Source organism: Netta rufina (genome assembly GCF_964035555.1).
Source record: "Netta rufina genome assembly, chromosome: 6".
Taxonomy (NCBI): Eukaryota; Metazoa; Chordata; class Aves; order Anseriformes; family Anatidae; genus Netta; species Netta rufina.
This window is the reverse complement of record NC_140129.1, coordinates 10,310,484-10,336,283: the sequence shown is the minus strand read 5'-3', so window position 1 is coordinate 10,336,283 and position 25,800 is coordinate 10,310,484. Positions and strand designations below refer to the sequence as shown.

Genomic DNA, 25,800 nt, shown 5'->3' with positions numbered 1-25,800 from the left:
AATTCTTCAGGGACATCTGTTTTTTTCTTTCTGGGCTTTGTCCTTTCTTGTGTACTGTTGCCTAGCATATCAATTGCTGCCCAACAGCCTCAGAGCATTGTTCTTGTTTCACTTCCCTATCAGACCTCTTCTGGATTTTACTATTTTTCCTCTAGTTTTAAAGGCCTACAACTTCAGTCTTGTAATGCCTGGAAATGCCCATGCATGACCCTTATAATCAGATTCCTTTCTTTATGAAACCCACAGAGTTTAACTCAGGGATTCAAAATCTGCCTGTAAATCTATATAGAAAAAAATCAGTAATTGATCTTCCTGGTCAGAAGTCCATTTTAAAGGTAATGAATCACAATTTTCTTTCCCTGTTCACTTTTTGGCAGTGGTTTACTCAAAGCACCAGCACGCTGGGTAGTCTCACGCACTTCTTGTAAGATATTATTTCAGATTCAACTGGGCCTAAAGTTACATTTTGCATAAGCTCATTTACAGTTGCTGATAATGGCAAAACATTAGGACAAAAGTGGACAACGCGTGCTTTGTGAACAGCCAGGGATGTTCCTATATCCTTGTTCCATCAGATGCACTGCGTGTTATATGGTGTAAGAAATTCCACCCAGCATGTTCCACGTCGAAGAGGGAACAGTCCTTGAACTAGGATCTTCCAAACATGTGGAATGACTTTTGAGGTTGCTTTATAGTAATAATTGTTCATGTAATGTTAAACTGCCCTCCCCTCTGGAAACATCCTAGAAACAATGAAGTATTCATGATCAGAGCCAGTTTTAAGGCAATAATACTGAAAGAAAACAAAAACAGATGATGTAGGAACTTGCTCCAAGCCTGAGCCTAGGATGCTGTTTTGTTCTGTGGAGCCAGGAGGGTGCAGTGTAGAGGAGGGCTGTATGTCTGAAATCCTTGGTTCCATCTCTGGCATCAAAGGCACCACCACACTCTGAACCAAAACTTGCAGAAGGTGGAGCTGCAGAGTTTCCCACAGTCAGCAACAAGCCTGAAAATCAACCTGGGGACTAGAGCAGCGTTATACAGGCACCTGAGTTGTTTGTGTACTCCAAAAACTGAGATGCAGCTACAGTCACTGTAAAACTTTAGCCCATTAGAGATCACTGGGTGAGAATCTCAGGCTGGTATTTGTTATTTAGATTGCTCTTTTGGTTGAGTGAAAAAGAAAACTACTTGGCTGTGTTTCCTCCAATCTGCCTGGTATTTATTTTTGGTGTTCATTACTACCTTGACATTTCCTTTGCATGCCAGTCACAATAGACAGATTACCTGCAAAGTTCATAGACCCTGATGCTTTCACTACATGTCACTGTAAAGAGAATAATATGTAAAAACTAAAAATTGGTCAGAAAGTCTGGTTGCACGTTGAGGGGGAGTGGAGAATGTAGAAAGGTTAGGTACTGGAATGTGTGTGTATCTGAGAGGTATGCTATGTGTCAGGAGCACCTGGTTCCAAGGCAAGTCAAACTTGCCTTGTTGCAGTTCCACTGGAAGAATAAGGGGATAACAGATGGAGGAGTGAAGAAACCATCTTCCACTCCTAGCTAAGTAAGAAAATGATGTAATGTTGTTACTCCAGCTATGTTCTGCTCTCCTCTCTGGTTCACAGTTACTGCTCTCCCCTTTTCCAAAGTTATTCCTCTTATTATAACTTAGATCTGTCAAAGGTAATTGAAAAAGAATGGTCTTTTATGGTCTGCAATGTAAACCTTTGTCTTTGGTCATGTAGCATAGACTTCTAGCACTTGAGGGCTCAAATTTGTTTTAGTGTACAAGCCATATACGTGTCTGGGTTTTAATGAGGTTCGAATGGCTCTTAAACATCTCCAAATCACCACCAGACTTGGTGTGAGTCAGTGTGATTGGCAGCCTACTGCAAGTCTCTGCTTGGCACTGAATGCTCTGATACCTTAATTCCGACTTGAAAAATCAGTTCCTTGTCTGAACGACGTCTGTGCACTGTGCTCGTCTCATCTGGTGCTTCCTCCTCTTCTTGTTTCAGGAGCATCATCAGAGAATCAGAATTTTTCCTTGCGTGTTTTCTCTCTATCCCACATTGCTCAGGGATGGTTATAGTTAAGGCTAAATATGGCTGATTTATGAGGATATATTGTTGATTTAAACATTTTGCCTGGTAATAGACTCAACAAGTTACTACCTACTCTATGCTCTGGCAAGATTTTACATGTGTTATTCTTTCTTTTTGGCCGTCACTTCTCTAGCTAATTACATAAAAGGCCTCATCATGAAAATAAAAAATTATTTGGAGAAAAAGGAGTGTTTAACTCTTTTTCAGGTTAAGAAAGGATGTGGGCTGTGCACAGAGAAGGCATGACTGATGGCTGTATGTTCTAGGCAGAGGAACACCAGGAGCTTTCTGCACAGAAAAGAAACAAAAACACAGGGTGGGGAGAGCCTTGTAAAGAAATAAACCCCTCTTTGTTTTGTGATCTTTGCCTGTTCCTGTAATCCAGCCTGATATGGGTTCTCTCAAACCACTTAAACAGCAGTGTTATTTTATTTTAGGTGTCTTTGCTCCAGCATTTTCTTTCCTTGTGTGTGCTTTCTTTAGCTCTTTGAAAAATCACTTCAAGATAAACTTAACCTAAACAAATATCAAATTACTCATAAAGCAAGATTGATTTCCATAGGTTCCTTGTCATCTTTAATGGGTTTGGACACAGATGTATTACAACCAGACACATTACAACTGATGCTTTACCTATGGTCCTGATCCTCCAAGCATTAGCTCGGATGTGTGGTTGTTATGCATGGATGTAAGTCGGTGGGGAGACTGGCAGGGAGAAGTGCTTGGAGGATTGGAACCTTAATTGTTCTGGCAAAATACTTGGTTTCAAGTTTAAGATCAAGTGTTGTGAGGCCAACAATGTGCAAGAAGAAACATTCCCATGGAGAAACGGGTGTGAAAGGTTTTGGGAGAAAGGCGATATCTTTTATTGCAGTAACTATCACAATTGAAAACAATAGATTGTCTTTTGGGGGTACCCAATGACTTCCTTAGATCTGAAGTGGCAGAACTGAGCTTCAAAGCCAAGTAAGAGTTGGGAACAGTTGTTGGAGGGGACAGGCTTAAGTGTGGAATGTGGTAATCCTCTGTGATAGTTTTATTACATGTAGTATTAGTGGCCAGGAAAGGTAGACCTTTGGCTGACCCAGTACAGTTGTTCTTAAGCTTCTTGAGTTCACAATGAACAGTTCCTAAAATGAAATAGTCTCTTCTGCTTTGTCATGAAGTTATTTTATCTGTTCAAGAGTCCTCTTGGTCTTTTAAGGATAGCAATATGTAGTTAATGTACTGGGAAAAAGGGGAATCTCTGCTCCATTTCAGACAGGCCTGGCCAGTCTGAAGTCACACTTCTGGCTATCCTGCTGTAAACCATGCTGGGAAAAGGGTGGAAAAGGGATTTTTGACCTATTGGTAACTTCAAAATTCTGACCAAAAAAAAAAATATATATATATATTCCTAGTTTAAAATAACAATAGGTTTTGCTCCTTGAAATTAACCAGAAACATGGGAAGGTGGTGCTACAAGTTACTGCTGTGTTTTTGAATGGAAAAAAAAAAGGCATTGTGGGCAAGAATAATGCCAACAAGAAACAAAGCTTTATCACTTTCAATATTTCAGCTTAAATTAAAAAAAAAAAAAAAGGCAATATCAGCCTTCACAATATTTCTGTGCTGCTGATTTCGCATGTCCCTTCCTACCCCGCCCCCCAACATTGCCAAAAAAAATTTCTTGGAGCTCAAATCTGAATTAACTCAGGACTGGGAGTTGGCCACAACCTGACCTAACTAGCTGAACTTGTTTGCAATATTTAATAACATCTAACCTATACTGAAAGCTTAGATAAACCTACAAAAGTTGAATATTAAATTTACCCACCATGGCACAGAAATGGAAATAAAATTAAAGTGGCGAGAAAGCAGATTGCTACAAAGATATTCAGTTTTTCTGGCTTGACTCCTGCAATGGAGAATAGTCTTGGGCAGAGCTGCTGGTGAGCCTGATGTGAGGCTCTCTAAAGTAATGCTGAAAGCATCTCCGGGTGGACGCAAAGACACTGGGATCCCATCACCACCCTTGGAGGGAAGAGTTTCTGGGCAAGGAGCAGGGCACATCGTGGTTGTCACTCAGCAGTCCTGTCTGCAGCATTTCTGCTGCTGTTGGCCTTGCCAGGCCTATCTGTATCTGCCTTAGTGAGTAATTCATTAAATTGAGTATACATGCTTGTGTTGGGGTATATCTTGATTATCAGACACAGGCCCTATAGAACCAGAAATCCTATTTTACTTCTCTGAAACCTACAGGAGAAAGTATTATGGAACCTGTGTTACTAACAGGATACTAAGAACACACAAAACTAGTCTAACAGCAAAATAAAAACCTGATCTATCTGATTTAACCTGCACTAATAACCAGGTCTAGATAATAACCAGGTTCATGATAGGTCTAGAAATAGAGTATGGTGAACCGTATTTGCTGGAAATACCTGCAGGTACCGACATCCACACTCGTTATCTGTTTCCTAAAAGGTTTACACTTCTTTTAGTTACTGTCATTCTATTTCGGACTTCTTAATGACCCGTTATTTACTGGAGCCATGAAGCGGGCTGTCTTCCTCACTGGGCTGTCTCATAAAGTGAAGAGCTGCTCACCAGCTTCCACAGACAGACTATCCTTAGGCTTATTTCCAGCATAAGCTTCCTGTTGACTGTCTACAGCCTTTCGAAGAATGCAGCTCTGTCAACCAGGCTGTAATGAGGCTGAGTTGAGCAATCCTTATGCGGAGGAAGAACTCCCCTCAGGGCCTAGCACCATGTCTGGGGGACTTGGCTGCTGGAGTAATGAGTATGCTGGAGCTCAAAAGTCTCATTAAACTCTCATCTGTTTTGATTTTCTTACATCTTTCCATTCTTTTCAGAGTGAGGTCAAAAATACAGAAGCTGACTCAAAGAAACGCCAGGTCAAATTCCCCTTGCATTTACTGAATTCCTTACCTTTGGTCAGCTTATCCTGCTTTCCCAGAATGTCAAATCCTGACTCAAATTGGCAATATTTCTTGTGCTTAGTATTAAACTTAAGAGACTGAAACAATTATGGCCAGTTTTAAGCAAGATTACTTTAACTCAGACTAGAAGCTTTGCAAGAATTGCTTTTCTGCAGAGTCAGCCAGAGGGAGTCAACAGTTCTTTATTAACACAATATGAATTCTGTAAAGAGGAAAATAAAGCATGCAATTTCGTAGCAAGGCCAGCCAAGAAAAATAGCTTACCCTCCAACATCACCAAGTCACTTGGGAAGTGGAGTGAAATGGAGTACTCTGAACATTTTCTCTTATCGGCTTTGTTTATGAAAAATTTGAGCGATTGCTTTTGCTTCTAGAAGTCAAGGTGTCAGAAGCAAAAAAAAAAAAAAAAAAAAAAAAAACCAACCAAAAAAAAACCAAAAAAACCCAACACATCTCTTTTGGAGGAGAAAGAAGGTACAGGCTGGGCATCACTGCTTTGTGTTGTTTTGCCATGGCCCATCACTGACCTGCACTTTAATCTGATGGTGTTGCTGTGGCGAGGGTGCCCTGGACAGGTCACCCATCTGGAAAAGTGCTGCTCACACTCATGCTGTGTTGGCTCTCCCTGGGCTTCGCCTTCCTCATTCTGTGATGTTTTGGCATGTGCTGTATTTCTTCTGCCACCACCTGACTGCAAAAGGTACTTGAGGTATTTCAAGGGTATTACAGGTATTAGCTGATTAAAAGCTCTCGAATGCCTGTGCTCTGCCTCAACCTTTTGTTCGTATGCTGGACGGAGAGTTGCGTGCGTGCATAATAAATTCAGCACACTTGGGGCATGTCAAACTCCCCGCACGCACTGTGCAGCATATGCATCCTTTATGTCTGTCTGGAAAATTTGGGACCGATAGCTTGAAAACGAACAGAGAATCTTTGTGCTTTGATCTACCCTTATTTAAATGCTCAAATAAATACAGCGCAGCGTATAAGCATAATAGTTAACCTTGTGTGTCAGTGGTTAAAACAACCCAGCCTACCAGAGGCAAGGTCTAAATCAATGTGATTTTTATCTGGTTTATAACTGCTTGCATAATTTTACTGTGGGGTGAAGATGGGTAAATCTGAGGTGATGGTGAAAGCAGCATCAGATGTATTTCAGCAGTTAATTTCCTTCTTTTGAGGAGCTCTAAGTCTGCCTTACTTCTGTGCAGAAACACAGTTCAGTCTGACAAAACTGGCAGCATTTTTCACCTCCCTATATTAAAATTATCTGCATGTGTGTGCTGTCTTATCCAACCACTATATCAGAGCTGTCCCATTCAAGGATTGTTGTGCCTCTGACCTGCTGCCACTCCATGACTTGTCTTTAAGCGTTTGTAAAGGACAATGTGTAATCAGCATCTGTCAGGCATCACATTACTGCTTGGGAGAGTGGCTTGCAACTTCATTTAAGATCAGTATCGCAGTGTCGCACAAATGGCACTACTTGTAGCTAAGATGATGCTTGCTTTACAAGCACTTGTGACGGGGGAGAACTTCAGTGGGGAATAAGAGGTTGAAAATGTGGCATGATGTATTCTTCAGTTAAGAAAGCAACCAAATGCCTTGCTCTGAGATTTTCTGCTGCTAACATTCTTGTTCACTTCGAGAGATCCGGTTCTCTGTGGTTTCCATGAGTGTTTAAATGAACTCTTTAATGATAAATCTGAGGCAATTTCATGCATATGAAAGCAGTCACAGTGCATGATTTTCAATGTTCGTCCCAATTGGCTTGAGCAGCCTTATTTGAATAAATCACAATCAGGTATACACAGAACATAAAATGGGGAAAAACCTGAGACTGATCTTGAAGAATATTGCTGAGAAAATGTATACAAAGTTAGAAATGTTTAAATGTGCCTGGTCCAAAGGATCCTTGTCAATACTAACAAACTAATAGTTCAGTACCAACAAAAATCAATTAGAATCTCTGCATTGGCAATTTAAAAGCGGGTGGGAAAAAAAAAAGGGAGAAACATTCTAGATGAGCTCAATTAGAAACTAGTCTCAGGCTGGTACTAAGAGCATCCATTTATCAAAGGTGTTAATTGAAAAACTTAGTCATCTTTGCAGTCCAAGAAACACACTGATACCTTGAGATGCCAAGCTCATTAACCCTCACCTTTTAGTTATGTGAAAGAAAAATTGGAGTGGTGTGTATATATACATAGATAAATTTTTGTTTACTTGTTTTCTGCATCTCTCTGGTGTATATTCTGTCATCTCCTGGAACTGGCTGAGAGTGGGGGCAATCTTAAAGACTGATAAAGAATTGAATTCTTAATTCAATTCTGAGTCCTATTGCAGGGCTCAGGCATTGCCTCTCCAAATGAATTCTTTTGCCCATGCTACTCTCAGTGGAATGCACTCAAATTTAAACAATTATAAGCACAAAATGGAGCTTTGTTATTATTCTTCATTTATGTTGTGGCCTGATGACATGGTTTTTAAACGTTTCCTTGGTACACAGGGCAGGTGCTGCAGAGAGTTGCTGGCAGTGGGGCAGGAAGAGGCAGACTGTCAGAGGTCTAGGGGCTGTCCTCTGGGAATATGGAGCTGGTCCTGCAGCCCACTTGTGGCAGAAGCAGGGCACCCAAACATTGGTAACATTCTTCTTCCCAAGTGGTGTAACATGTAAGGAAGTGTGGGAAGTGCAATCTGAGAAGAAAGGCTGAAACTCGAAGGACAAGTTGCATATTCACTTGCTAACCCTAGAGGTATGTTTTTTTCTTCCCCCTTCTTTCTCTTTCTCTTTCCTTTTTTTTTTTTTTTTTTTTTTTTTTTTTAATAGTGGAGATCTAAATGTGTTGCTTTATGGGCCTATACAGAGGATCCGTTCTTTGGAATGGCCTTATTGTAGGAAAGCAGGGCTCACGAAGGGAGGAATGTAAAGATTAGGTTTGGACAGGAATGAAATACAGGCACATACGTGGGAGAGGCTACAATCAGCTTCTCCCACCTTCACTCCCACCAGTTCCCAGGCCTCCCACAACTGCAAACCTTGCAATCCATAAAGAATAAAAGCCCATGTTATACATGATTTCCCAGAAGAGGATGACGGCGAAATGATATGTTGGGCATAGTGTTACCCTCTCTGTGGCAGCCACGAGTGCTGAGCCTGTGATGGGAAGCACATGTATGCAATACGGAAGATGGCAGAGCTCTGGAATTTGCTCCCCTGGAGCAATTGTGTTTTGTCTTGGAATACTTTGAGGAATCCTGCAGCTATAGAGACTGCAGGCTTTAACTTACAGCCGCACTTTAAACCAATATCTTCAAAATTACTTGCTGGATTAGATGCTTTCCAGAAAAATCTGCAAGGAAGAGCCAGTCTCCCTATGTGATGGGGAGCACAAAACAAGAAAGTAAATTTCCTTTCCAATCCACCACAGGATTCATGCATCAGTAAGGCAATCTAAGAGGAGAGGGGAGTGTTTGAACAGATTTTAGTTAGGAGCGATGCAGTTTCCTGATATTATATAAATATCTCAGTAAGTACTGAACTCTTTTATGTAAGTACTGAGACATACTCAGTACTTTTATGCAAGTATCGAGCTCTTTTATGGTTCTGTGCTCTTTGCCCAAGTGAAACAAGTTTCTATTTGGTGAGACATCACACTGACTGGGACTATGCTGAAATTGTTATTTTTTATGAGCAGAGCCTAACAAGAACCAGCAAGCCCCTTACATGCAGTGTAAAATCTCTTACTCTGCCTAGGATGGTAACTCCTAATACTGCAATTGTGTAAGTCCTGAAGATGCCTGATACAGCAGACAAAACATAGTTTGTGATGCCAATAGCTGGGCATTTTTAAAGTAAATTACTATAAATAGATTTTCTGTTGTATCTGCACATGGCTGAAACGCAGCATGACTGAAAAGCCCTGGACTCTGACCTGGATAATAAAACCAACCTGATTGATGGAGTCTGACTAATCTCCCCCATGCCGAAATTCTCAGTAAAACTGAAACATATTGATTCTGGAAGGAGTGGATGAGACTCAGGTTTCAGGCAAGTTCTTGTTCCACTCTCAGAAATAGTATCTCAAAACCTTTTCAGTGTTAAGTCAAGATTCAATCCGAGCATAGCGTTTGGATGGACCAACTTTAATGCTAACTTTGCACTGGGGAGGATTTACTTAGGTGCTTGCCAAATCTTGCAGCACACTGCTCATTTAGCAAATGTGCAGTTTGGTGCTCCAAAGGGAAATATGCAAAGTCCTTGAAGGAGAAAAGATGCCTCGCCTCACCTGCCCTTGGCACCCTTACCTGGGTGCAATATTATCCAGGTAATACTGCTGTCACCCGGAGCCTGTACTGGCTATTTCATTATAGAGATCTGGAGGCTGATGAGGTAACCTGCTTCTTCCACCCTGCTGCCCACATCTCCTTTTGCTTAACCCTATCAGAATTTGAATTATGCCCCAAACTGAAGAAGGGCATAGGTGTGAAACCCTAGTGGTATCTTATGGCAGCTGAGCTTGAGTCTAATTGTGTATTTTGACATTTGGCTTGAAAAACAGATGGGCTAAGGTACAGGTGAAGAAGGGCAAGGAGAAATGAGACCAGGATGGAAGCTGTCTTAACAGTGTGGTGGATGTTACACTGATTTCCAGTGAAAGCCTGGATTTTCTGTGCTAGACGATGCAAGTCCCTTGTGTGTGGGATTCGCTTGAAATTCAGCACTTAAGTAACTTGTCAGCAGCTTGTTAAATAAACACGCTGGCATATTGAAACCGCAATGGCCTGATTCAGTCTTATATTCCATCAGACACACTGCCGCTATGGTCCCCGGTATGTAAACTCCGAAAAACCCACTGTCAGTGAAAACAGTGAAAGGACTGTATTTCAGAACTAAATATATCCCTCTTATCCCGTGAGAAAGAATAACAGGCTGTCATTCACAGCTGTATTCCCAACCATAACTCACATGCTTTCATCCACTCCATAGTCAAATCAGACTTCCTGGCTGTAGACAATCGTGGTTTTTTTTTTTTTTTTTTTTTTTATACCTCCACCTGAGCTTGCTTGGTGGCATACACCTCCAGAGACTGCTCTTTTGTCTTTCTATTGGACATGCTTCATATTTTCCATCAGTCTCTGGTTCTAACTGTCCCTGTTTTTCAAATTGGTAGCTCAGGGTATTTTTTCCCCCAGTTATATGCCTCTTTCATCCATTCTTTTCTGCTTCTGCCTCTCTAGCTCCTTGTGAATGTTTCTGCTACCCTTTTGCTCTGCTTCTTGTGTCAGTCCATGCCATGTTTCTTTTTTCCCCACTTGCTTCCTTTCTTCTTTGCATTTTATAGAGCCAAGGCTGAAAATGTCTTTTCTACCTCCTTTGCTTGCTTTTCCAAAGAGATCTTTCTGTGGAGCAAGGGCTGTAGTTTGGGAACCACTGCTCTGTGCTTCCTGTTCATTTTTATTCGCCTTACTTCTAAGCTTTTCCTTACTCTTTCTTTTCCCAGAATATCTTTTAAACACCTCTCCTCTGCCAGCCACTGACTCCCCAGTACCTCTCTGTCCTTCCACCAGGCACCAGTGGGACTCCTGAGGCTTTTTTCTCTGTCTGCTCCTTGTTCCTGTATCCCAGCATATCTTCATTCACTCTGTGGCAGGAAAGGGGGAAGTGGGAGAATTGGTTCTTCCACCTGCTCTGTATTAACTTGCTGGAGAAGATACCTCTCTCTACCACAGAGTGAAGTGAAAAACTGCTGGGCTGGGTCCCTTCCTCTTCCCCTTGGAATTTACTCCCTTCTTCCTTTCTTATTGATCAGGACTGTGCTATGCTGCTCAAACAAAGAATAGATGCCACTGTTAAATACCCCACTTGTCCCTTCCCTCAGAAATCCTGTCTGATGTGTGGGGACCCTGCTTGAGAAAGGAATAAAGAAAATACAGTGTGGAAGAACTGCGACCTTACGTGCCCATTGCGCCAGGCACTACTGCAGCATTTCCCAGAAAAAAGTCCAATCAAACCTTTAAAACATGTGGAGCTGTATTGTAATAAGCTGCTGGCAAGTGCAAGCCCTGAACCTTACTGATGTTTGTGTCTGTGTGAGTATCTATGACAACAAATAAATCTACTGTTCGGGAAGTGTCCTTGAGAATATCAGCGGGAGGTTGTTGCATTATGTCGGCAACACTTAGCGTTTTCAAGCTTTTAATTCCCAAGTATTACTGTAGATGGCTATGAGTACTTTAGGAAAATGAACTAATTAGTTACAAGATTTTTCTTCTTGCTTGCAAATGGGACCAACTCAGAGTAATGCTATTTACTTTAGCGGATTCCAGACTTTTGGACGTATAAAGGAATGAATATTTTTAGGAGCTTTAATGCTAAGCAGGAGGTTTAAACTCAAGGTCAAGGGACCCTGGATATCTGTGACTCCTTTTCAGCCATTTAAGGAAGGTAGGAAGGGAATCTAACCTAAATTTGTTATAATGGTCAGTTTTGCCTCTGTAGTGCTGCAAATCCAAAAGTAGAAAGCGAGTGAAGCCAGGAATTCAGCCTGCAGAATAGTGCTCGGGATGGGTATGTCTGTAAGAACTGGGCTGGAAGTGACTGGCATGACAGGTCAAAGAGCAGCCTGCCCTTGGTCTAACACTGTGATTTGGGTCCTTTGGTTTTCCCTTACTGACCATCAGCTGTAACACCCAGTGCACATACTGAGACTTCCTGCTTTGGTCTTGCTAGCTGCAGACACCATTTTGCTAAAAATGCAAATATCCAATGAGACCTATCTTTTTGATCTCAAGATGTAGGACAAGGAGCTGCAAGCCTTTTGAACATATATAGTTTTGCTGTCCCTGTTAAAAAAAAATAAATAAAAAAATCCTATCTCCACAGGCCGAGCTAGTTGTCTCTGAAAATTTTTGCCTATAGTCTACAGTCACCAGAGTGTTTAGGGCTTTACAGTTGAAAACTGCAGAGGCAGACCGTGAGATGGGGTGGGGAATCACAGAATACTTAGGGCTGGAAGGGACCTCAAAGCCCACCCAGTACCACCCCTGCCTCAAGCAAATCAGGCCCTATCCAGCCTGGCCTTGGGCACTGCCAGGGATGGGGCACCCACAGCTCCTCTGGGCAGCCTGGGACAGGGCCTCACTGTCCTCAGAGTGCAGAATTTGTTCCTTTGTTCCTAATCTGCATCTACCCTCTTTTAGTTTAAAACCATTACTCCTTATCCTGTCACTACATGCCCTTGCAAAAACTCCCTCTCCAAAAAGGTTAAGTCTTTCTGAGCAAGTGATTTAGAAGGAAGCAGGTTGAGGAGGAAAGTGAAGGAGGAGGACAGAGTGATCTGAAGAAGAACCATGCTCGTTATGGCTTTGTAACGTGTGACTGTTCAAATCTGAATGAGCTTTTAATGCTGCTAATGAATAATTTATATGCAAGTACGGCAAGAAGTGTGCAATGCAAATCATGCCCAATGAAAAGATGAATATGTGTCTGCAGATGCTTGGAGTCCTGAGTGTTCCTGCAAGATGCTGAGCCCTCCATGGCACTGAAATAGTTTTCCCTGAGCTTGTACTCGTGGTGAACTGCTTGGAGAGCAAGTCCTTGGGGTCCAACAGCATGCTCTTCTGTCTGTAAAACCCTTGAAACAGCCCTGATCTTGTTAAATTTGCTCGTAAAGTACATGAAACCCTCTTTAGAAGCTAACAAGGGTCTGCTTAGGGTAAAGACTTAGCTGTGCTAAATAATATCAGGGCCTGACCCCATTTCAGAAACAAACTGTCAGTCAAAGGAGAGATCATTCAGGTAAGGTCACCAACAACTTGTAGTGATTTAAGACATCTGAATGTCTATCTGGAAGGGAGCAGCAGAGTTTGGAAAACTGGTGCAGTTGTGTTTATGTGCAGTGTTGGCTCATTAGGTGACAAAAGTGATGTTGAAAACTGGGAATCTTGACTTGCACCTGAGATATTTTAAGAATCTTATTTTTGTTCCTCGATTATTTCAAACTTTTGAAAGTTCAATGAACAAAATAGGAAATGAAGAAAGAGCAGCAGGGTCCTTTGCATATGTTTTTAATCACTATGCAGAGCTGCCAATCACTATAAATTGAAGTGTAAATGCAAGGAGCCTTACAAAAATGGGAAGGCAACATATTTCAGAGTTTGTGATGATTTAGAAAGCAGAACTAGTAATACTATCAATGCCTCTCTGGAGGCCTGACACCAGGGTTCAACTGGTCTTACTGTTGCAGATACCCGCTACCAAGATTTATCTGTGTTTCACCAAGTATGAGAAATATATGAATCCAGGGGATTCCGGCTGATCCCCCCCAAAAGCCATCAAGCCGCCTCCATTAATGTCAGCACTCTCATAAATTCTTAGCACACACTGAAGTAGGCAACTTCTGCCACTGCACAGAAGCTTCCAGAGGTGTCCCCTGCCTCCTGTAAATCCACGGACACCCAATAAAGTGGATTAACTGCAGATGGACTTAATAACAGTTGCCCCTCCTCTGGAATTAGAGGGGTTCACACTTTTAAAAGAGGACAATGGTGTTCCCACAAGCAAGAATGACTGAGTTATTTTTTTTTAATGGTTATCAGATCTTAAGAGTTGATTCCAATGAATGGGAAAACAGGTTGCAGCACTGTGGGCTGCAGTCCTGGCCTCTTCAACATCCTGCTTCTCATGATAATCTTGCTATTTAATCCTCAGCGCACACTCTCTGCTCTTCCCCCACCATACACAAACCGTCCTCTTGTTTATGATAACTTATTTTCCCTCTGCTCAAAGAAACCTGGTGGGTTATTTGTTCTGGTACTCCTCCGGTAAGCCAGTGATGCATTTGCATTCCCTTCCCTCGCTCCCTCCAGCCCTAAAGATGTCTGCCAAAATTAGTCAATAGATAACTACTCAGTGGAAGCTTTAGGAATGCGTTAGGAAAGGCTTGAACATTACCCATTAATGTTTACAGCTCCTAATTATGTTAATTAATCACTCTTAGAGGTTGTCTCACCCTGCAGCCCAGAGGCAGGGTTTCAGTTCCCACAGATGTGCTCTGAACTAACCAGCTTGGGCTCAGATGGCGGTGTGGCTGCTTGCAGCGAGGGGCTCAGCATAGCTGACAAAATCTCTCTGTAGGGTCCTGTGCAGGTTTTGCTGCCAGGGCTAAGCACTGTCACGGCTGCGGTGTTCCTTGTGGATTTTGAAGCTAGCTTTGAGTGTCTACGCAAGGTACAGTCAAGCACCTGGGTGCAGGCTGAGCCATGTCCCCCATGTCCAGAAAAGTTGATGTTAGATGTAAGCTGTTCCTAATGAATGGCCTTTTGGCTTTGCAGAAAGGTGTACAGAGAGCACCTTGTACTAGCACTAATTGTTACAATGCCTTTACAAAATCTAAAGTTGTTATTTCTGTCAGAAAACAGAGGTGAAGCTATGGACTGAAAAACAGAACTCATCTCTTCTGTCCCTTGCTTGGAGGTTTTGTAAAAGACAAATCTTGTTCCAACATGAAATACGGCAACAATTCTGGATCAGTTGATTTAGAGACTACAGGAGTATCTCCTCCTTAGTACTTAAAAAAAAATAAAAAAATCGATTATTCAGCTTTATCTGAACCTTCTCTCTTGTTCTCAGCAAGCCTGATGAAAGAACAACGTAGAATTCTTAGTATTTAGCCAAAGTTTAGCAAATGTGCCCATTTGCTGTAGTATTGATGTCCCAGTAGGAACACAAAGTACTGGGAGAGAAGAGGACCCCCAAGCCTCTGCCATCACCTCCCAGAGCTTCACCTCCACAACTTAGAGCTTGTCTTCACCCTCCTGAAAAAAGGCTCAGAGGAGAAACACTCTGTCTGCAGATTGATTCAAAAGAAACTTCGACTTCTTTTGTGACATTCCCTGAAGAACTCACTTTGTGCAGGCTTTCGGTGTGTTGAATACACAAGGCTAGGAAAGGATACGATCAACTTTAGCGAGCAGATAAGGACAGGAGAAAACTGTGCTGCAGATATAGACTTCTTTCTAATTTCATTCATCTCCTCCTCATCTGATGCGATTAGGAGACAATTCCCTTATTTATCCCCGACTGCAGAACATCCTCCTGTTGTACATTGAGCTCACAGCTACTTCTGGCTGGTAATTTTTGCACCCAAATGGAATGTCGCATACAAGTGGCTCATGAGTGCGTGATGATCCTTTAATGATGACAGGGAAAACAAGTAATGACAATATGGATTAGGTGAAAGAGAGCATTTCATCACCCATCTATAAACAGCTCCTGTGGGCAGTAACTCCTGTCTGTGCTGAATATAAAGTACCAGATGCAAGAGAGGCATTCCTCTGTAGGTTTCTATGGGAGAAGTGCCCTTGCAGGGGTAGCAGAGAAGAGGGAAAGGCATTTGTAAGAGTAATGGGGCATTGTAAAGTGTGGATTGTGATTAAGGGTCTGATACTCTGTCTATTTGGTCATTTTCCAGGGAGTTCCAGACTGGAGCTTGCTCTTTAAAAGAACTGTCTGCCATTGTGGCTCGCTGCACAGAAACTAGTTATTAAGCAATTTTCGTATCAGCTGTTTTTCAAACTGGTGCCATATTGTGCAGAGACTGTACTCTGTACTCCTTGGTTCCTTGGAAAGAGCTTCTGGCAGCCTGAGAGCACGTCCAGTAATCCCAGTGGGGCTGGAGACCGAGACAAGTCCGGATGGACTTGGAGCGGCTCAGCTCCTCCGACCCGGGGCCAAGGGAGCAGAGGGCAGGGGTGGTGCAGGCTGGCACAGCTGAGGTGCTATCTGTCTGTGTCCTGTTGGCAAGATTTTGGCTGTTGATGGATTGCCTGGCAACTTGCACACGCATTAATATTAACTTCGTAAGGAGCAGAGTGTAGGGAGTGTGAAAGGCGATACAGGCAGCACCTGACACAAATGAATACTTGCCCTATTCTGTGGAGTTTCAGTGCAAAACCTCTCTCTCCATTCGTTTTCCTCCTGCCTCCGCATCACCCACCCCCTGCTACCTAGGGAGTCCCGTGAACAGGCATATTGGCAGTGAACTCGGCTCAACAAAACAGTCCTGTGAAAAAGGGAAATATAACACGATCGCTTCCTATTTCTTTCTCTCTTCCCCTGCATCAAAGCCTGGGCTGGCTGTCAGGAATGCTCCAAATGAATAAATAAAGCACAGGAACCCCCCGCTTCAGAAGAAGTCTCACTCGCTCACCATGAGGCTTGGCCAATTCTTTTTCTGACAGCACTCAAGTCAGCAGGCAGAGCGAGAAGATCATTCAAAGCTAATCAGTAAAGTGTAAACCTATTATGAAAGCACATTTACCCCTTGCCTCCTCCTTCCTCGAGAAAACCAATCCCCAAATCTGTGGGAATAACACATAACGTACATAAAAGTTGCTATTACTTAGATCCCCTGTTATTAGGTCAGCAATGCCACTGATGAAATGCTCCCCAGAGCGCTGAGCAGAGGCATATAAATCCTCCAAGAAATTCACGGCATAATTTGTTACAGCTAGAGGGCATAAGACACATTACAGCAAAGCCTGTGTATTAGGCTCTCCCCTGTGATTCTTCAGGCTATCTCTGGTAATAAAAACCTCATCTTGATTTCTGATCCTTTGTATTGATTTCTGTCAGAGCAGACTTTTCTTAGACAAAAATGCTACAACAGTTTTCCATATAATAAGGGGATCCTTCTTTACCCTTCTTCCTGCTTTTTTTTTTTTTTTTTTTTTTTTTTTTTAATTTAGGGATGAATCCAAGAAAGATTTGTTATCTGGGGACTGTTGGTATATACCGTGGAGAAGACAATGATGACAGTTCTTGCATATGCAGTGCAAAACCCTGAATGTGAAATTAAGAGAAAAATGTTTCTGGTCTGGAATAGCACAGGAAATTGAAACTAAAGCCCCAGCTATGTAATTGCTACATTTTAATATAAAACTCTGTTATTAATATAATGGATGGAATGTGTGGGAGTCATTTGATTAAAATCCAGGCTCAGAGGTACATAATCACAGCAAGTATTAATTCTGGAGCATTTGTACTCCTGTTCCATGAATAACATAGCTACCTTGAAAAACAGGGAGGACTACAGGTAGATTGCATGATGGTTTTTTTTTTTTTTCAAATGATCTCAAGCGTTCAAAAAATCTTTCTTTTTTTAGTATTGACCACAGGAACAAGGCAAAACAGAAGTCTAGAAAGCTGTATGTGAATAATCTGCCAGCCACATAAGAAGAGCTCCATAAAAGTTAATACAGATAAAGAGAACGATGGACAGTAGGGCTATTAATTGTAGTGTTACATTAAAAAATATTTTGTGTTATAAAGCAACTGAAACTTTTTTGTTCGATCTATTCCTTTGGGTTTTGCTTTTTTTTTTTTTTTTTTTCCAGAACCTATCTTCAGAAGTTGTTGTTTTGGTTTTTGAAATGACTGAAGCTACTCCTATTCCCTTGTGCAAAGAAAGTGGTAAATATTTATAACAGTTCTCTGTATAAGTGGAGAAATTTAATACGTGCTCATTGCTTTTGTAATCTGATAGTAGCGGTGCTGAAAGACAACACCTGCTAATTGTATTTCCTATCACATCCCGTTCCAATTGAAGGATGCAGTATGGAAGTTTGGGTTTATTTTTTTAGTACATGCAGCAAAATTCATTCAAAAGAATCTTTGTTCCCTTTTAGCTATCTGTTTATTTAATAGACTACAGAAAATGGTAAACTCTGTCAAAAAGCCTAGTTAAAGAATAATTTATAAGCTACATTTAGATGTTGATCTTGTAGACTGGCTTAATGGAGAGCCAAAGTACATCCTGGCAGGTAATAATGTAAACCTTGACACTTCAGTTCTGGCCCGCTGCTCAGCAGGCCAGGCAGGAGCAAGACACAACTTGGCTCTGCCCGACACACGTGCTTCCCCTGTGTAGCAACATTTAGCAAAATTTTTCTTTCACCTATTTTGGAAGCAAGTGAATGTGTCTGCTGTGAAAATTCTTTTGGTCACCTCAATGGAGGTCTCCCGCGAAGAGCATCGTGGCAGGCAGCTTGGTGCCTCCTCTCTATCCCACAAACCACGGCATCACTCAGCCAGATCCACACGAGCTGAAATATTGGGTGATGTCCAGCCTCCGCGGAAGCTGATGGCAGCTCTCCCGCTGGCTGCAAAATGGGGACAGGGTTTTATCTGCCACACTGCTAAGTCGCTAGAACAGATTTTATTAATGAGATCTGTCTAGTCTTGGCTGAAATGTGCCTTAGTGATTTTTAGATAAGTTGAGGGACAGTTCATTTAAAAGAAGACAGTAACAGGGAGAATGATTGAACACAGTGCTCTGATGGCAGCAAGTCTGTCACTGTCCCTCTGCCACCTGATGACCCCCCGTGCAGGCACACCACAAAATTGCCATAAACACACATGCAGCATTTCCTTTAATTGTGCTCCATTGAAATGATCTGGTTTAGCCTAAAACTGATTTTTATTCCAGTTTAAAAATCAGATTGTTTTAGATGGGTGGATAGAGAAGCAGTTCTGTCATAACACAGTTCTGATTATAACACAAGATCAGAGGGGAGCTGTTTTCTCAGCCTTTCTCAGTTGCAGAAGAACAACTTGTCTGACTAAAGCCTTGTGGATAAGCAGCATTGTCACTGATTAACTCTGTGTGTGGGTGTATCTTAATCCCATTTAATACAATCACTTGCTCTGGAAAAGCATACCCATAAAGCTATCTGAGAACAGTTAATGTGGTGCTTATACTCACACATTGGCTTTAATCTTTGTTAATTTTCAAGTCTAGATGAGATTCAAGACTACTGAACCTGACTAGATCAGACCAGACAACTTACTGGGTAGTTAAAGACTCCTTACAACTTCTTTAATCACATATTTATATGCTGGGATACTGACTCTGTCTGCCTACAGTCTTGAAGTCTCATCTGAAGTTGGGCCCCTGGGCACATCTGGGATATAAATTTAACAACAGGGTCCCATTTTGCTTGTAAGGCTTACTAAATAAGAAGGCTCAGCATTTAAACTCCACTTCCCTTCTTCAGAGTATTTCACAGATACATGAGGCTCAGGTCGTTTATAAAATAGGTAGCAAGGGTTTTGATGAATAGCTCCTTCAGCCACTCCTCTCTGCCTCCAGTGATCAAACATTGGTATCAGCTTCCTCCAAATGATTATTTGGATTGGTTAGGCTCTTTGGTATCTGCTGTTACTACCTTGATAGGAAGGATTTTACTTTTAATAGTATCTTGTAACTGTTTTTAAAGAGGTTTACAGCTGGGTTTATTCTCTGGGAGATTGGCTGTTCTCTGTTAATCTCCTAAAGAAACAATTATACACAGTATTTCAGCTAGCTTTCCTCAACCTCTAGCATCAAGATAATTGGACACGATTGACCTATGCTAGAGAATTACTATTAGATGAGTAATATTAAGTAAAGGAAATAAGATCTTTCTGTACCTCAGACCATGGGAGTTGTGGGAAGAGGCAGGAAATGGCAGCTCAAGCACTGTGCAGTCTGGGCCCTAAGAGCAGGGTTGATTTAGGGGATGGGGAAGTGCTTTGTGAAAACTGAGGTTTGTAAAACCCTGAGTTATTTTTAAAGGAGGGCTAGATGGGGTAAGTATATACTAGAGTCTAAAAGGTAGGTAAGATCCAGAAGTACAAAAAAAGGAACATAGATTGTGATAAACCTGCGTGCTATTTTAATGACTTTTTTTTTTTTTTTTCAACAAACGCAATTGCTGTTGTATAGTCACCAAAGGCAAGGGATAAATAAGAATAAGGATATTTAATGAGAAAGATTTCATCAGAAAGCATTTGTGTTTCCACCTGGAAACTACACGCCAGTAGACTGAAAGGGCCAGTACACTGAAAAAATACCGAATGATGAATGGATGTGACACCAGCCCACAAGATGAATACAAGCCCTGTAACATCACCAAGCAGCTCAAGACACAAAACCACTGGAAGTGATCATATGCAGAGCAGCTGAAACTTTGCTGATAAATCCTGGAATTTCTGGGCCCTCCTTCCCAATTTACTTTTACATACTAACCCACTGGATAGGGTAAATCCTGGAAAAAAATATCTGTGTCACAGAAACAGTGTGCATTCCTTAGAATGAAGCTTTACAGTATTGCTGTATCGAAGTTGCCAGTCTCAAACTTCAGCTAAAGTAAACTTCCTGAGAGAACTATAGGTGTCAGCACTCAGTTTAAAAACGTGTAAGTATGTGCTTAACTCTACTGAGACGTGAAGTTTCACTGAGATCAGCAGCACTACTAAATAAAGTTACATTTGGGGGAGTGTCTTCAAGGTCAGGCCTCAAGTACAAGCATACTTCAGACTCATATAGGCTGATAGATAACACTGGCAGCAGGCACCTGGACTGCAGTACCAGTGATGTGATTTGCTATAGGAAGTAATTACACTTCTGTCTCATGGAAGTCCGTGTTACTCTCTTAAACCTTATGTATTCAGACAGGGAAAAAAGTCAGCGTTCCTAAACTGTAGGTGTGCTTTTTATAATTGCAAAGCTAGAGCCCGAGCTAGCATGCAATTTGAATGTGCCCCTGGTTTAATCTTTGTGGGTCTGATTCTGCAGCCAGTCTTTCAAGGTGCACCTCTGATCCCTGCTGGGCTGTGTACAGAGTAATGCTCTAGCCTGGGTTCCCCAGTTACAAGCTCTGCTGCTCGTTCTGCAGGTAATGCTTGCAGTGGGATTGGAAGGTGGATTTGCAATTTGTAAGAACTACAAAATTAGGCTCCCTGGGGCAAATGGTTTTCTTTAGGGGCAAGTGTTTCTCTCTGCTCACCGACACTCGATGAAACATTGGCCGATCTGGTCCTCGAGAGTTTCCTTGATGTCAAGCCCCTCTGTTTCTCTCAGCTTGTCCTTGATAAACACCTCCTCGTTTCTCTCATGCACCTCACCTTGCTGGGCATTTATTTGCTTGGCATGCATCTGTGAAGAGCTCATTGCCTTTAAGTGAGGAGGTAGGCTCTGAAAACAACAAGGGGAGAAAACAAAAGATATACGAATGAAAAGAAACTTAATACACTCTGGAATGCCAGGTTGACAGTGAATCTCAGCTTAAGCCTTAATTTATTTGCGGGAAGCCAGGAAAAAAAAAAAAACTATGCTCATAAAAAGTGCCTGGATGCACACAATGGCCTATTGTTAGTTTTTCAGCATTAATTAACAACATTGTAATGTACAAAAACAACCCTTTCAGCGTGGGATCCTGGGAGCTCAATGAGACAGGTGAGAAAGCTGCTGTTCTGCAAATGCCAACTTTATCCATGTCAGAAGGGTGCCAGAGATTTTTAATTGAAATTTCAAATGTTTGGACTTCCTATTGGTACTTTTTAATTAGCCAGTATTGTTTTTAATTTGTTCACTTAAAATTTTTATATGCACCGCTTGGTCAGTGGTTTCCTGGTATTTTGTTGCAGCTGGTTGTACTCCTTTAGGAAATCGACTTCCCTTGAGGAACAAACAAACAAAAAAGAATAAACAAACCCCCAAACACTGCAATAAAAATCATAGCTCCCCAAGTTTCCCATGATTTGATAACCTTGGCAAGAAGGACTTTTAAACCAGTTTCAAGTCTTACAATAATAATTTCTACTCCGTGATTGATTTTACATGTGCACTTTAAGAGAGATAAAAATGAAAGTCATTCTGGTATGCAAATACAGAAGCATGAAAAATACCATCTGTCTGGGTGGTCTGAAACTTTATATTTTTTAGTTTGCAATGGTTGATAAAGTTAAGATGTTCCCAGTGTATTATGAGCTATTCCTAGTTTGGAAGGTAGAGAAAAGGGTATATAAAAAAAATAAAATAAGCTTTGATTTTTTTTTTTTTTCCAATTCTAGAACAAAATATTTTCCATATACTTGGGAAGTATTTATATTTTATGTCATATTTAAGAATGGAAAAGAAGATAAAATCTAATAAGCTGGTTTTGTAATTCAGGGTGTTTTACTCCTCAAAGTCAGTGACTCACATATAGGTGGCAGCATATGTGAACAAAAGCTCAGGACTGTTGGTTTGCACAACCCCCCCTGCATTTCTGCTCTGGCCTTCCACCTTCAGAACATATAGATTGTCCTTAAATCAGCACATCTCACACTAATTTAGTCATAAATTCTTCTTGCACTGGTGATGTATTTTCTCTCATGCTCCAAGTCCTCATTCCAGAGGACTCCCGCAAAGACAAAAAAGCTTCTATCAAAGGTTTGGCCAGCTTACGTTTAAGATCTGTTATTCAGTGTTTTTCCATGCCTCAGCCAGGTTCCAAAAATCACTAACAAGTGCCAAGCAAATTTGGTTTCAGAAAATACACGGTGCGTTTGCACACTATCCAATGTAAGCATTAGAGGCCCTGTTCAGGAAAGCAATTTACTGCCCTCCCTGCATCTGCAATGTGTGACTTGCACTATACAAAAGGAATTGGTCAAGGCCACCGGTGAGAAAATATTCAGAAGGAAAAAAGACATGTAGCGTGCGTTTGAACGGCAGCTGCACATGCTCTGAACCTGAATATATGACCCAAAGATGCTGCCTTTCACCCTGAGATCTTATCTTCACCCATTTCTCACTCTCCACAGCAGTCAAGTGTTTCCAACTCTTCCCTTTCCACAGCAAGTATTTTAAAGTACAGCATAGGTAATGTTGGTTCTATTTATTTGTGTTTTACCTGTAATGTTAAATGCACCTCAGAATAGCCATACCTGGCAGATGTGATGCTAATTCCTCAGTGCTCATTTGGAAACCAGTGGTGGGCCCATGAGGCTTGCTTCCCAGATTGCAATCTAGAAACAAGATCCACTTCCCTTAGGCAGTTTCCCACTCAGCTATTTGTTTCACCAGTGTAATGCTCAAGGGACTGCTGTTCTTAGAAGTTCCCATCAGAGTACTAGTGCCTAGAGGTACTGGTACCATTGCTGCTACTGAAGGGATGAGCAAGCTAAAGCCAACACAACTCTTCCATGTCTCTGTAGCACAGCCTGCAAATAGGCAGTGTGTTATGCACAGACAGCCTGCTAGTTTTTCTAACCAGATGCTCACCAGGGGAACTGAAGGTAAGAGATGTTTTATATAGAAATATGTTTTCCAGCATTTCCTGGGAAGATATGCAAGAAGAATAGGGATAAGGGAAAGAAACCTGGGAAATAAGGGATTGATTATTTGAATGAGCAAAGGAAGTTGTGGTGAATATCAGAGGTGTCTTGCTGGGTGGACAGAAGATTCTCTTGTCCCATTTCCTTTGGGACAGAGGCAGAAAAAATGGAATCAATGTTCAGGCCAAGGCAACTGGGTACAACAGGCACGAGGATATCCCCAGCTTTAGTATGGCTAACTTGCAGTCGACGGAGAAAGACAGGTTCCTCTACCGGATTTATCTGAACACTTAAGGATGAAATTTCATGAGCTGGCTTGTTAGATGAACAGCTTATTGGCACTGGAAACGGCCAGTTTCCACCTCCACTCTGTCTGCTGGATGGGTGGTCCCTGTCTTCTCCTGCACAGGCTCTGGCACTCACCTGACCCTGCAGTGAACCAGTCCAGCTTTCTAAGAAGTAGAAAATAATCTCCTTTATCTTTTCTCCCTCTCCCATCCCCTCAGGTTAATTCTCTCCCAGGATAATGAGGTGAATCAGTCAACCAAGGAGGCAGCTGAGGGCCAGAGCCATTGCAAGGGGAGCGATGGGTGAGCGTGGAACAACAAGGAGGCAGGAAGGCCCATGCAGCAGCACAGAGAGGGGAGCTTCTCTTCACCATCGCTGACCCTCATCTTCACTCGGCTTCTCTTCTGAACTGCTCTCCAGTGGGTGCTTGGGGAGCCTGTGATGATCAGCTTCTTGTCACTGCAGATTTACTACCAGCATTTCTCATCAGTACCTAAGGCAGGTGAGGTAAGAACAGTTTGAACTCTCAAGAACGTGCCAGCATAAGCAAGACCATAAGGAGGAGATCCTTATCTCTCAGTGAACAGATCATACCTATGCTTGAATCCCGAGTCACAAAGCTCTAAGCTAGCTGTCTCAGATGCTGATAGCAACAGAGCTACAGAACGTGCTCTGGTCTGCAAAACCCACCCAAGGCTTTGAGTAAATATTTGTGCAGCTACCTGTCTGGTCTCCATATGGTTACCAGTATGTCTGCTGATATTTGTGTATGAGCTGCAGTCAAAGCCCTAAGGCTGAAGTACAGATATATCCTTCTACAACAGCTTATAAAAAGAAGCTCTGTTATATTTGCCCTTCGTGTTTTCCTTATTCTCTTTTCCTTGTACTGTTTTACTTTCATAAAACAAAACAAACAGGAACCACAGGAAAACACCTACCCATGAGTCTAGTTACCCACCTTCAATAACTCACTAAAAAAAGGGGAAAAAGGGATGAAAGAGAAGAGGAAGGCTGGTTAAGACCACACTCTTATTGGACTCTCTTTTCCTCCAGATCTATTCCTTTCTTGTTATTAGTATTTTCTAAATTAGGGTACAGCCACTGCTCATGTGGAAAAGAGTTTATTTACAAGGAGGAAAAGGCTGTTGCTGACATGAAAAGTGCTGTTGCTTGATTGCTTCCATTGCTGGGAAAGCAGAGCTGGCTCGGAGCTAGACGGCCAGATAAGCCAGATTCACAGGAAGGAGGCGAGGGGCTGGAAAGGAGCCAACGAGATAGTATGACATGGCAGGTACAAAAAGACACTTGATCCGAGTGGGAGTCAGCTCCGGCAGACAAGCTGTTGTGAGGAGTGACAGTGAGTACGTTAATAACAAATGACAGCCTTTGAAGTTGGCCTAGTGGTGGACAGACAGTTGCCAAACAGGGGCTCCTCCTATAGTGCAAAGCCTTGGAAGGAGTACACTGTGATTCAGATGGGTGAGGGGGAGCACAAAGTGAAGAGCAAAGCTGGTCGTGATAAATGAGTCCTGGAGGATTCGTGGCAGCCTAATGGGGAACATACGCAACGCACCCTGTTTATGAGTGAAGACCAGGAGGCCTACACATGTCAGGAACCAAAAGCTGGCTTCTGTTCTGGGGGAGAAGGAGGAAAGCATCGAGCAGCTGTGAGGAAATCAAGCTACAGCTATTGGATTTTAAGGGAAGCTTTACTGGTGAGCATACAACTGGCCTGGCTTTTCATTCAGTTACTTTGATATCAATGCAGTCATGTCAACAACAAATGAATTGAACTTGGTGTCTCTCAGAATCTTTCCAAGCAAATTCCAGCTTGCTGGGCATGAAAACCAGCTGAAGAACTGCACAGAAAAATGGCAACAAGGAAGAGCATGAATTTTGTTTAGTGACAGGAGGAATAAGGTTCTGACACATGAGGAAACACCAAAAGAACTTAGGTGTACGTGGGCTAACATGTAAAACAGAGACTTAAAAACTGCTTCCTTGGCCTGTAAGAACTGATCCAAGTGCACTTAAGGGTGTGAAAGATCAAGATAAAGAATCAATGTTAGAGTATAGGTAGGGAACAAGAAGATGAAATAGATAAAATTTGAGTGTGGAAGTGAATTTAACAACATCACCTAAAACAGACACTTCAGCAGCACGAGCTGCTGGAGAGATATACCAAGATGTCCAGATGATATTAGTTTAAAAATGATGTAATTGTACCATTGTTTTATCTGTCAGTTCTCTACCATCTGTTGTACATTTGCAATGCATTTTCAGAGCAAATCTTTTCTTCTTTTGTCAAATAAAAGACT

General features: G+C 41.9%; 1 protein-coding gene across 1 annotated transcript in view; it reads right to left on the bottom strand.

Annotated features, from left to right (window-relative positions):
* DRC11 (dynein regulatory complex subunit 11) overlaps positions 1-25,800 on the bottom strand; it is a gene marked incomplete at both ends in the record, with an annotated part of 103,227 nt that overhangs the window by 54,720 nt on the left and 22,707 nt on the right. Inside the window, one exon of the mRNA XM_084289409.1 lies at positions 20,881-21,068. Within this exon, the coding sequence (XP_084145535.1) occupies positions 20,881-21,068 (188 nt within the window). The remainder of the gene's footprint in view (positions 1-20,880; positions 21,069-25,800) is intronic.